The sequence below is a fragment of the Mustela putorius genome, unplaced genomic scaffold, assembly GCF_011764305.1.
Source record: "Mustela putorius furo isolate JIRA1106 unplaced genomic scaffold, ASM1176430v1.1 tig00000095_pilon_pilon_pilon, whole genome shotgun sequence".
NCBI lineage: Eukaryota > Metazoa > Chordata > Mammalia > Carnivora > Mustelidae > Mustela > Mustela putorius.
This window is the reverse complement of record NW_025421280.1, coordinates 39,279,267-39,290,099: the sequence shown is the minus strand read 5'-3', so window position 1 is coordinate 39,290,099 and position 10,833 is coordinate 39,279,267. Positions and strand designations below refer to the sequence as shown.

The 10,833-nt window shown below is 62.8% G+C and overlaps 1 protein-coding gene across 18 annotated transcripts; it reads left to right on the top strand.

Annotated features, from left to right (window-relative positions):
* The first annotated feature begins 247 nt into the window (after positions 1-247).
* On the top strand, positions 248-10,652 carry TLE6 (TLE family member 6, subcortical maternal complex member). 18 transcript variants are annotated; one of them, XM_013045340.2, is made up of 19 exons: positions 250-372; positions 662-780; positions 984-1,076; positions 1,600-1,658; positions 2,008-2,053; positions 3,085-3,126; positions 6,478-6,540; positions 6,627-6,882; positions 6,973-7,001; positions 7,452-7,512; positions 7,605-7,720; positions 7,816-7,853; positions 8,420-8,672; positions 8,767-9,017; positions 9,271-9,412; positions 9,642-9,710; positions 9,802-9,952; positions 10,181-10,257; positions 10,417-10,652. In XM_013045340.2, exons 2-19 carry the CDS (start codon positions 712-714, stop codon positions 10,519-10,521), a joined length of 1,920 nt encoding a protein of 639 aa, XP_012900794.1. In that variant the 5' UTR covers positions 250-372; positions 662-711; the 3' UTR covers positions 10,522-10,652. The 18 variants fall into 18 exon arrangements, 17 of the variants coding, with proteins under 17 accessions (XP_012900795.1, XP_012900793.1, XP_012900794.1 ...); XM_013045339.2 differs by having other exon boundaries at positions 249-372; positions 8,420-9,017; positions 9,616-9,710; XM_004771341.2 differs by lacking the exon at positions 9,642-9,710 and having other exon boundaries at positions 252-372.
* The last annotated feature ends 181 nt before the right edge of the window (positions 10,653-10,833 follow it).

The window sequence follows — 10,833 nt, the reverse complement described above, 5'->3', positions numbered from 1 at the left end:
GCGGGCGCCGGGCGCCCTGATTGACAGCCCGGCCGGCGGCTGGGGAGAGCCGGCCAATCAGCGAAAGCGCCCGCGGCCCACGTGGGTAAGCGGCCTTGCGATTGGCCGGTGCCTGCAGCGGCCGCCCGCGGTGTCCGAGCCCACGTGCAGCTGCTGCTCTTTCATTGAACGTCCTCGTGGTGCAGGTGGCGGCGGGGCAGGGCGGGGCCGGGGCGGGCGGGGGCGGGGCCGGGGCTGGCCGGGGCGGGGCCCGACGGGTCAAAGGGTCCCCGGGAGGAGGGGGAGGTGTGGAGGGGCGTTCGTTCTGGGCCTGAACTCCGTTGACCCTTCGCGGTTTCCTCCTCGCTGTCCTGGGCCTCCATCCTAAGGGAGGTGAGTAGGCAGGAGGGTCTCCTGGAGGACCCCAGCGTCCCCCCAGGCGGGGGAGGAGGCTGGAAGGCCGTGGAGGGGAGAAGCGAAGCAAAGCAGGGGCTTAGCGCAGGAGTGACGGGTGGAGAGAGGTCTCTTTCCTCCTGTCTGGAAATTCCAACTAAGTCACCTGGCCAACTCCTACTCATCCTTCAAAACCCTCCCCAATGATCTTCATCCATGCTTTAAGAAGTTGTCTCAAAACCAAGGTTGAGTTTTGGCGTCCTAACCTGCGGTCCCCCATTGGTGACAGTTCCTGGCAGGGAGTGTGAGTCTTGTCACCGTCTCCCTCCGCATCACAGAATGACTTCCCTGGAGCCCACTACTAGCTGGGGCAGCCAGAGGCACCAGAGTTTGACAAAGGAACAGAGGGTATATAGGGCACCCAGTGGGGTGCTAGAAGTCAGGGAGGGGGTGGGGATCCGGGACTGGGTCCTGGGGGGGGTGCTGGAGGAGATTGGGGGGTGGGGGGATTGGAGGGGTGGGGTGGGGGGCGTGGGGGGGGTGGGATTGATTCTGTCCCTGGCTGCCCAGACTTCTGCTCTCAGGACGTGCGTGTCTCCTTGTTATTTTAGAGTCCTTGGGCCCCCTGCCTGAAAATGACCTCTTGGGGCCATCCTAGCCCCCAGAAGCACCCTCCAGGGATGATGGGGCCCCCAGGAACTCTGGTGAGGCGGTCATTAACTCCTGTGGTGGGGGGTAGGAGCCTGGAAGCTGGGCTCAAACCTCGCTCTCCTGCTGATGGAGGGACGCAGGCAGGTGGCCAGGCCTTTTGGCTGCAGGGCTCTAACCCACCACACCTACTCACAGGTGCCAGGGCACTTTCTTTTTAAATTAAACCTGCCTCTCATCACCCAGGTGTTAAAACACATGACCACATTGTTCTTGCTAGTATTTTGCAAGCAGAAGCCCCTCTCCTGCCCAGATGACCCTTTTCAATAGTTGGGGCCCGGCCGGGCCAGCTTCTTTCTCTCAAGGGCTCTCCAGAGAGTCCGGATTTGAGACTTGAGGCCAAGGGGCAAAACGGAGGCTACTCCTTGGGGACTTAAGTCCCTTCAGGTTTCAGGAGGTCCCAGCGCACCCCCTGGGGGGGCTGGTTGGAGGTGTGGCCGGAGGGTGGGAGGAGGGAGGCGGGGGAGGGGTGGTTGCGGATCTGATGGACTCTCTGGGACTCTCTTGTCACCTTCCCAGGCTCCTTCTGAACTGAGCTGTCAGGCTGTCTTGGATCAGCTCCGGCAGGAGTTCCCCAGGTGAGGGCGACTCTTGGGGACTGGAGGTCCCCGTGTGGCCCAGGTTGGGAGGGAGAGCCTCCCCTCTGGTCCCTCAGGGTGGGGTGGGGGGTGGCCAGAAGCCCCTGGCCCGAAAGACAGAACTAGGAATGGGGGAGCCCAAAGCAAAAGGAAAGCCACCAGTCCCCTTCCCGGCCTTCATTTAAGTTTCCGAGTAGTCCTTGTTTTGCGTGAACTTACTTGCACTGATTATATGTTTAAAAACACTGCACTTGCCTAATTGTGAAGGGGGTGCTGTCCGGGCTGGGCGGGGGCAGGGCTGGCTCCCAGGAGGCCTCCTGAGAGCTCTGCTGGGTTCTCTTCCCCGCAGGTTCCCCCCTCACCTGGCAGCGCAGGTGGAGAGCGTGAACTTGACGGTGAGCAGCCCCCAGACAGCCTGGAGGGGCTGCTTCCTCAGGCCTTGGGAGCAGGGTTTGGGGACACCCTTTCCTCGACTCGGTTCCGCTTCCTCTGGGCACGCGAGGTCACCCACACAGTCCAGCTTCTTCAAGAGCCTTTTTCCTCTTGAGTGCTAACCTTGCTGCAAAAGTTAGAAATTCTGTATTTACAGGAAGCGTTTCTGTGCCTGACGGGCTCATCACAGAACCATAGGTAGCGGGGGTCCCTGCTCGGGAGGAGTGTAGGTGCCCATATGGGGCTGTCTTCTAGAACTTTCTGCAGTGATGAGAATGTTCTAGATCAACTATGCCCAAAAATATGGCACCGGCCGGCCCATGTGGCTACTGAGAACTTGCAGGGGACTAAATTTTTAACTCGATTAAATTTAAATAGCCACACTTGACTAGGGGCCAGCCCCATAGACAGGGCACCGCTAGGGGGAAGAGAGAGACAAGTAAGTGGAGAAAAGACTCACAAAATGTAACCACTGTGACGAAGACAGAAGATGGGGAGATGGACAGGAGTCTAGGAAGGGCTTCCTGGAGGAGGTGATATGGACAGGGAGATAGGGAAGGTGAGGAGGTTCTACCATCTCTGAGAGAGCTAGGAAGGGAGGGTATTCCAGGCCGAGGGCACAGCCTGTGCAAAGGCCCTGGGGCAGGACTGGGCCTGGGTGTGTTGGAGAGATGAGCAAGGAGGCCCCTGTGGCTGGAGCAGAGGGAGGAGGGGAGAGCAGGGAGAGGACAGGGCAGGGGTGCAGGCCCTGGTGGTTATGGGGAGCCTTTGGACTTCACATTGAGAATTGAATTGAAACGAAGGGTCTCTCTGATTAGCTTTCACTGTGTGGTAGGGGATATTCCAGCTGATGAGCGTAGTGACCAGAGAGGGCGAGTGGCTTGCCCAGGGTCACACAGTTGGGGAGAAGCATGCCCGGCATGCGACTCCTTCCCCTTGGCCCCATCGCGCACCCCCCCCAGCCCCCGGTGCCATCTCTGCTGTTCCCTTGCAGCTCCAGAAGATCCGGCAGGGTCTCCAGGAGCATCACAAGCAGGTAAGTGGGTCTCCAGGACCCAAGGAGGGATACGGCTCCCCTTCCTTGAAAGGCAGGGAAAAATCGGGCGAGAGGTCATGACCAGGCCTGGTTGTGGGGACCCTTGCAGGGACACTGGGGAGGCCTTTATACCCCTAAGGAAGTGGGAGCCCTGGAGGGCTGCGGGCCGAGGGGGGCAGGACCTGATCTGGGATGCCCCAGGGATCCCTGGATCGCCCGTCCCGTCCCCCCCAACCCCGGGAGTGTCTTCCTTCCTGGCCGGCTCCCAGCTCCCCCTGTGGCTCCGCTGAAGCCAGGGCCCTTTCCAGCACTTTTCCGCGCCCGTTGCTGCCACCGGGAGGGCCTGTCATGTGCCAGGCGCACCCGGATGACGGCCTTCCGGGCAACCGAGTGTTCTCGAGGGCGTCTCCCACGTGAGCGGGGTTGGTGGGGAGGCAGGTCTGCACGGGCCCGGGGAGGGGGGAGGCTGTCTCCCGGCACGGGGCGCCTTGCCCACGCTGAAGCCCGTCTTGCAGCCCTGCCTGTCTTCCTGCCGCCTGGCCCCTTTCTCCTGGGTGCTGGCAGCACTCTCTGTCGGTGCCGGATGTGACTGGCGGAAGGCCAGGGCCGTGTCTGCAGCTCAGCAGGGCCCGGGGTGGGCAGCGCGGGGAGCTGGGAGAGACGGATCCAGAGTGAGGGGGGCCAGGAAGCCACCAGAACACGGTCATCCATTCAGCAGTCTCCTAGCCCTTCCCTCCTTGCCAAGTGCTGTCGTAGGCGCCAGGGAAACCGCGGAGAAGGACACGGGCAAACCTCTGCCCTTGGGGTGACAGGAGCTTGGTAAACAAAAGTGTCAGATGGTGAAGGCCAGACAAGGTGTGGGGATGGATTCTGGCAGCCCCGGGGGACACGGGGGAAGGGGTGGGAGTGCAAGCCCTGCCGAGAAGGTGACATCTGAGCAAACTCTTGAAGGATCACAGAGGACGTGCAGCTCCCTGGCCTGGGAGGCGCAGAATGGACAGAGGGCACAGCCTGTGCAACAGTCCTGGGGCACGACAGCACCTGCTGTGCTGGAGGGACAGAGAGGAGGCCCCTGTGGTGGGAGCAGTGAGGAGGGGACAGGGCAGGTGCCCTGGCATCATGGGGGCCCTGGAGCAGACTTGGGCTTTTCCACCAGGGAGCTAGGAGTCCTGAGGGCTAGGGCTGGGGGAGGAGGGGGAACCTGACTTGTGTTCCCGGGCGCCCTCTGGAGGAGAGAGTCTGGGCAGGGCAGGAGAACCGGACCATCTAGGTGAGGAGCCGGTGGTGAGAACAGAGGAGATTGGGGGCTCAGGGGTGTGCGGAGGGGCGGGTCTTGCCCCAGATAGCCTCCGTTCAACCCGGGGGCCTTGCTGGTCCCGGCCTCCCGCCGAGACTCCCCTCTGTCCTCTCCCCTCGGTGTCAGCTCCTTGTTTTCCCAGCCTCCCTGCCGTGCATTTAAAATCCCAGCAGCCTTCCGTGGCCCTGCCTGCTCTGCGCGCGCTCCCCGCTCCCCGGGGAGGGCCAGCCAGCCGGCAGGCAGGAGGGAGCAGCGCTTTTCATGCTGAGTGCCTTCAAGTGCTAGTAAATTGCGCATTAACGAGCCAGGGCGGGTCGGGGAAGGCTCCCCTGGGTCTGTGCTGCTGGGAGGCCCAGCTGGGGAACCCATCACCGGCTGCCCCAGGAGGCTGCCCCCCCCAGCCGTGGGCTCAGAGTGGGGCGGGCAGGGGGGGGTGTGTCCCGCAGCCCGGCCCCTCTTCCCTCGCCATTCTGCCTGCCTGCCCAGGCTGCGGGAAACACGGCCTGGCCCCTGGTCCTCCTGACTTGGGGAAATTGGCTTTGCTACCGTGGGCCTCTGTTTTCTCCTCTGCAACATGGGAGTGCCAGGAGTTCCCGGCTGGGACCGGCCGCCGCTGGCGCTCTGGCTGCGTTGCTTCCTTCCTTCTTTCTTGTGAATTGTGAATCGGGATGTTCTCCCCAGGCCTGGGGAGATGGCCTTGGGTGGGACCACTCTGGGGAGCTTCCGGGGGTCCACCCCCGAGGGGCGTGCTTCCTTGAGGCCCAAGGGCGATGCTTGGGGCGGGTAGATCTCCGGTGGCCATGGGACACGTGTGTTATTTAAACTGAAGTTGACCTTCAAACCAGCACGTGTGGCGTGCTCCCCAGCCACGCGAAACCAGCAGCTACCGCGTTAGGCCTAGAACGTTCCGCGCTCACTAAGTAGAGCTGCGCACGCATGTCCCCATACGGCTGCTCATCAGACCCAGAAGAAGCTTGGTCTCTCTGTTCTGGATTTCTGGGGACACTGGCCAGGAGGCTCCCACATCACCGACACTACCCTCCGCCCGGCCGCCCGGCACACGCTGGGCACCTGTGCTCTTGGTGCCTGTGTCGTCCATGTGGGCGGCCACTGGGCCGACGTGGCCGTTGAGCACTTGAGTGGGGCTGGAGACGCTGCATTTTTAACCGGACTTCTCTGTATATCCAATAACCATCTGTGGCTGGTCGCTGCGTCTCGAGGGAGGAGCGTGTCTTCTAAAGGCACAGGTCGATGCCTGCGGGTCAGGTTGGGGGGGAACTTAGAGCCCTCAAGCCCTTCGAGGCCCATGGAAACTCTTCACTTAGATTTGGAATTGCCGCTAGTCACGTGCCCTGATTTTTAAGTATAAAATAAAGGGCTGTGACCCTCCCACGGGGTCCCCTATTGGCCTGCTACTGGCCCTCCTCCCCGAGAAGTGATCGCTGGTTTCTGAGTGTGCTCCCCACACTTAAGCAAGTTCAGACGTCCGCACACAGAGCAATACAGGTACCGACGACTTTGCTTCTCGAAGCTATTTTAAGCGAGGGGTGTTGAAGCTTTTGCTTGATTTCTTTCTTTTTAACAATTTTGTTTATTTATCTGAGACAGAACATGAGTGGGGGGAGGGGCAGAGGGCGCAGCAGGCCCCCCGCTGAGCAGGGAGCCAGACATGAGGCTCATCCCAGGACCCCAGGATCGTGACCTGAGCCTAAGGCAGAGGCTCCACCGACTGAGCCACCAGGCGCTCCAAGGCTTTAGTCTTCAAACCCCCTAAGAAAAGCAACTGGAGGGGAACCCAGATGGGACCCCGCTTTCTACCCCTTGAGGGTGATGGCCGGCCTTCAGGGTTCGGCTGGGGAGTTCTGAGTATGAAGAGCTAACTGGCTGTAGGCTCCGCATCATCGTGAATCCACCCCCAGAACCTTCAAGGCAGGCTGTGTGGTGTGTCCCCGGTTCACACACTGGGAGGCCGGCTTGCTGGTTGAGGAGCGCTCAGGCCTCGTAACAAAGGCTTAGATGGGATGTGTCCCCCCCCCCTCCCCTTCCCCATCCAGATGGAGAGCTTCCTGCGGACAGTGGAGACCTGGAGCCAGGCCCTGGGCTTCCAGCCTGCGGAGGTGGGTGCCTGGGCCCTGGAGGAGGGAGGGACCGGCTCCGAGGCCCAGCCTCCCGTCCTCTGGCAACCTTGCACTTTGTGGGACAGGCCAGCCCCGAGGCTTCCCTGCATCCAGAGGCCGAGACCCCACAGCCCTCCGGGCTCCAGGGGCCACCCTTCGAAGATGTCCTGGCCGCGAGGTCCTCAGACTGGCTGCGGCAGCCCTCCAGAGCAGGCACCGGGCCCCCCATGCCGGACACGCAGTCCCCCTGGGACCCCGAGCCCCGGTTTTGGCAGGACGTTCTGACCGAGCAGCTCTGGCAGATCTTTATGGGGACCCACAAGAGGGACCAGCGCCGCAGAAGTGAGTCTCCTTGGGGGTGGGGGATGGGGGCGGCCTGGGGACAGCCTGGGGACAGCACCACTCAATCATGTTGTCCTACCCCACCCCCAGTCCCAGCGACAGAGCGGTTGCCAGGCCTGGTGAGTAACTGGTACCCCGAGGTGGGGATCCTCAGGTTGGGGTGTCCGGGTTCCTGCGAGGTCGTCCATGGCTTCCATCCTCCGTCCCGGGTGCCCTGAGAGGACTCAGGCCAGTGCCCAACGTGGGACTTGGGGCTGTTGGCAAGTCTTAAGAGTCTTATCTACACTGCCTGGGCCTTCCCAAGGTTTTCCAGGTCTAAGACTACTGAACTGGGGTGTCTGGGTGGCTCCGTGGGTTAAGCCTCTGCCTTCCACTCAGGTCATGATCTCAGGGTCCTGGGATGGAGCACCGCATCAGGCTCTCTGCTCAGTGGGGAGCCCACTTCCCCCCTCTCCCTCTGCATGCCTCTGCCTGCTTGTGATCTCTGTCAAATAAATAAATAAAATCTTTAAAAAAAAAAGACTGAACTGAACTTGGTCTGAACCGATTGTCCCAATTCCCGTGGGCAGGAGAGCCAGGACGCAGGACCACAGGACTCAGGACTGGAACCACGGAGCGGAGATGCTTTGGGTAACCCCAGAGCCGTGAGGGGGCACGGGGGGGGGGCGGACCCTGCCCCCAGAAGCCCGCACCTGCCACTCATCTGCCTTGTCTCCACCCAGTGCCCAGCCCACCCGAGCCCTCCCCCAGTTCCCCCGAGGGCTCCAGAGAAGAGAGCTCAGAGCCAGGCCTGCCAGGCCTGGACACTGACGGGATGCTCTCCCGCCGTGTGGCCCAGGTGAGGTCCCTTCCCCAGCTGCCGCCTCCATGAAGGCTGAGAGGGCTGGGGCGGTGGGAGCTGACACGGCTCCGCATGATCCCGGTCCCACCCAGGCGCCTGCTGGGAGAGCCTACCGGTTCCTGAAGCCCATGTGAGTCTCTGTGTTGTCCCTCCTGTCATGTACCTCGGTTCCTGGCAGAGGGGACGGGGAGAGTGTGTCTCCTCTCTACCCCGCCACCCTGCTACTGTCCTCGGTACCCAGAGCTGAGGGGGCTAGTTACAGCCAGGCCAGCGTCACTGTCTCTCCCCACATGACTAGCTCTGGGTTCCAGGGATTTGAGGAGAGAACTCCCACAGAAAGAGGGTGTTGAGGGAGATCCAGACCATCCCAAGCATGTGGTTGGAGGCTGGCGGAGCCCCGGGGGATGAGAAGGCTTTCCTGGAGGGAAGGGGCATAATGGTTAGGGTCTTGACAGATGAGTAGGAGTTTGCTAGGACAGGGCATAGCATTCTTGGTGGAAGGCAATGATGTTTGGTTCTAGGAGAGGGAGAATCTTCGAAGGGGCTTCCCCTGGGGGACGTTGGTGTAGTTGGGAAGCCGAGCCTGAGTGAAAACCCCACTTCTGAAGAATGAAGCTCCTCAGGCTTGGTGGAGGGGCCCCTGCGGGCAAAGAGACTCACAGGCAGGCCGGTGACCCTGAGGCCTCCCCTCCCAAGATGCTGGGACCCTGAGGATTTCGAGGACACGTGGAAGAGACCAGATGCCTTGCCCTGGCAATCCCAGAAGGCAGCCATCCCGCGCAGAGCAGAGAAGATGCGAACGCTAAAGCATGGGGAGCCGGTGCTCGCCACGGCCGTCAGCAGCTGCACACGACACGCGTTCACCTGCGGCCGCGGCGGTGTCAAAGTGTGGAGCCTGGTGGGCGGGGGGCTGGAGGACCGGCACCCCGAGAGCTACCTGCGTGTACAGGTAGGGGAGGGGCTGGCTCTGGGGCAGAGCTCGTGGGAGCCGGGAGAGTCCCAGCCACCGCAGAGGACGGTCACCTGCCCCCGTGCCACCCCAGACCCCCCAGGCCTACCTGTGCACCTGCCTGCTGTCCCCGACCAGCACGACCCTGCTGACGGGCGGCCACAACCTGGCCGGCGTGAGTGTGTGGGACCTGACCGCGCCCTCCCTGCGTGTGAGCGGCGAGCTGCCCTGCGCAGGCCTCACCTGCCAGGCCCTGGCCTCCGGCCCCGAGGCCACCCTGGCCTTCGCGGGCTTCACCGATGGCACAGTCAGGGTCTGGGACTTGCGGGACCAGAGCATTGTCAGGTGAGGCCCAGGGGTGCATGGGCTCATCCCAAAAACCCCTTCCGACCCCCGGCCCCGAGCAGGGATGCAGCGGTCCAAAGGCTAAAAGCCCCTGACTTGCTTCGGTTTGCGTTTGAGAGAGTGGGAGGCCTGAGTTCCAATTGTGGCCGCCGCTTCCCCATCGGTCACCTGGGTGTGACTGGCTGGGTGGTGCTCCCGGGGCCCAGGCTCAGAGTCTCGGCCCTGCCCCCTTGCCGGTCCCCCTTCTGGCCAGGGACCTGCCAGGGCCCCCAAATGGAACCAAGAGCATTGCTGTCAAAGACCAGAATATCTGGACGGGGGGGCTGGACACCTGCCTGCGGTGCTGGGACCTGAGGACCCCCGGGGAGCCCCTGGAATACCAATTCGAGTCTCAGGTGTGTGGGCTGGGCTGGGCCTTGGGCTAGAGACGAGGTGGATGTTGGGAGGAGAGAGGTAGTGGGACCCCAGGTCTGCTCGGTGCTGGCAGGAATGGGGCAGGAGGAATGTCCTCCCCCCCCAGGCCCCGATAATGCTAGATGTGTCTGTGCTCTGTACTGGGTGCCCGTAGCCCCATTTAGTCTCTGCGATACCCCTTAAGGCAGAGAGGACCAACCCACTTTACAGATGAGCAGACTGAGGCCCAGAGGTGTGAAGTTGCTCGTCAGGGCCAGGAAGCCAGGAAGCCGGCCGGAGGTCAGCCCCCAGGGCGGGCCCCTGTGCCCCTACCACCTCCCAGGCCCGGCCGGGACCTGACCGGCCTCTACCCTGCTTCCCGCCCCCCCAGATAATGAGCCTGTCCCCCAGTCCCCACGAAGACTGGGTGCTGGTGGGCACAGCCAGTGGCCAACAGTGGCTACAGCCCGCCCGAGGGGGCCAGAAGCACATGGTGGGCTGTAAGGACAGCACCATCCTGGGTCTCAAGTTTTCCCCATCCGGTGAGTGGCTGGGAGGGGGCGGGGGAGTCCCCTGTGGCCCCCAGCCTCCCCTGGGGGCTGCCTCACCCTCCCTAAGCCCCCCTTGCCCTTCATCAGCAGAAACCACTCAGTGATGCTCTCCATGGGGGCGGGAGAGAGGTGGGGTCTCCCTCTGGGCCCCAGGTCCCCAGAGGCCCTGCCCACAGCGGCCAGGTTTCCCACGACCCGGTCCCCTCCTCCCCCTCCCAGGCCAGTGGTGGGTGAGCGTTGGGACGGATGACCTGGTCAGCATCTACGGCATGCCCGGGGGGATCGTGGTGTTCCAGGTACCACCGCGGGCCAGACGCGGGGCAGGGGGGCCGTGCTCAGCTCCGGGTGCTGGGTGCAGGGCTCCTGCGACGGACCAGGCTTGAGCTGCGGGGCCGAGGGTAGGGGCAGGGGTGGGTGAGCTCCCGTCAGCTCATCCTGGCCCTCCACCTTCCCAGGTGCCCGAGACCTCCTCCATCCTGTGCTGTGATGTGTCCCCCAACAACCGCCTGGTCGTCACGGGGTCGGAGGACCACGCCTCAGTGTACCAGATCACCTACTGAGGGGCCTGGCCCTGTCGTCCTGACTCAGGACCTTTTTTTTTTTTTTTTTTGTCCTTTTCCCCCAACAAGGTGGAGGGGTGGCGGGGGCGGGTCTCTTCCCCACTGCACGGGTAGTAAAGCAATTGGAAGAAGCAGAGTGGGTCTGGGTGCGTCCTTCCCTGCCGCCCGCCCGTCCTGTAGCGGTTTGCAGCCCAGCCCGGAGCCCATGGGCACGGAGACTCTCCTCAAGCCGCCGACCCCTGTTGGGAGTGGGGGTGCACGTGCACCGATTTCCCTGTCCCACTTCCCAGAGAGGGGGTTTCCGATCCAGGG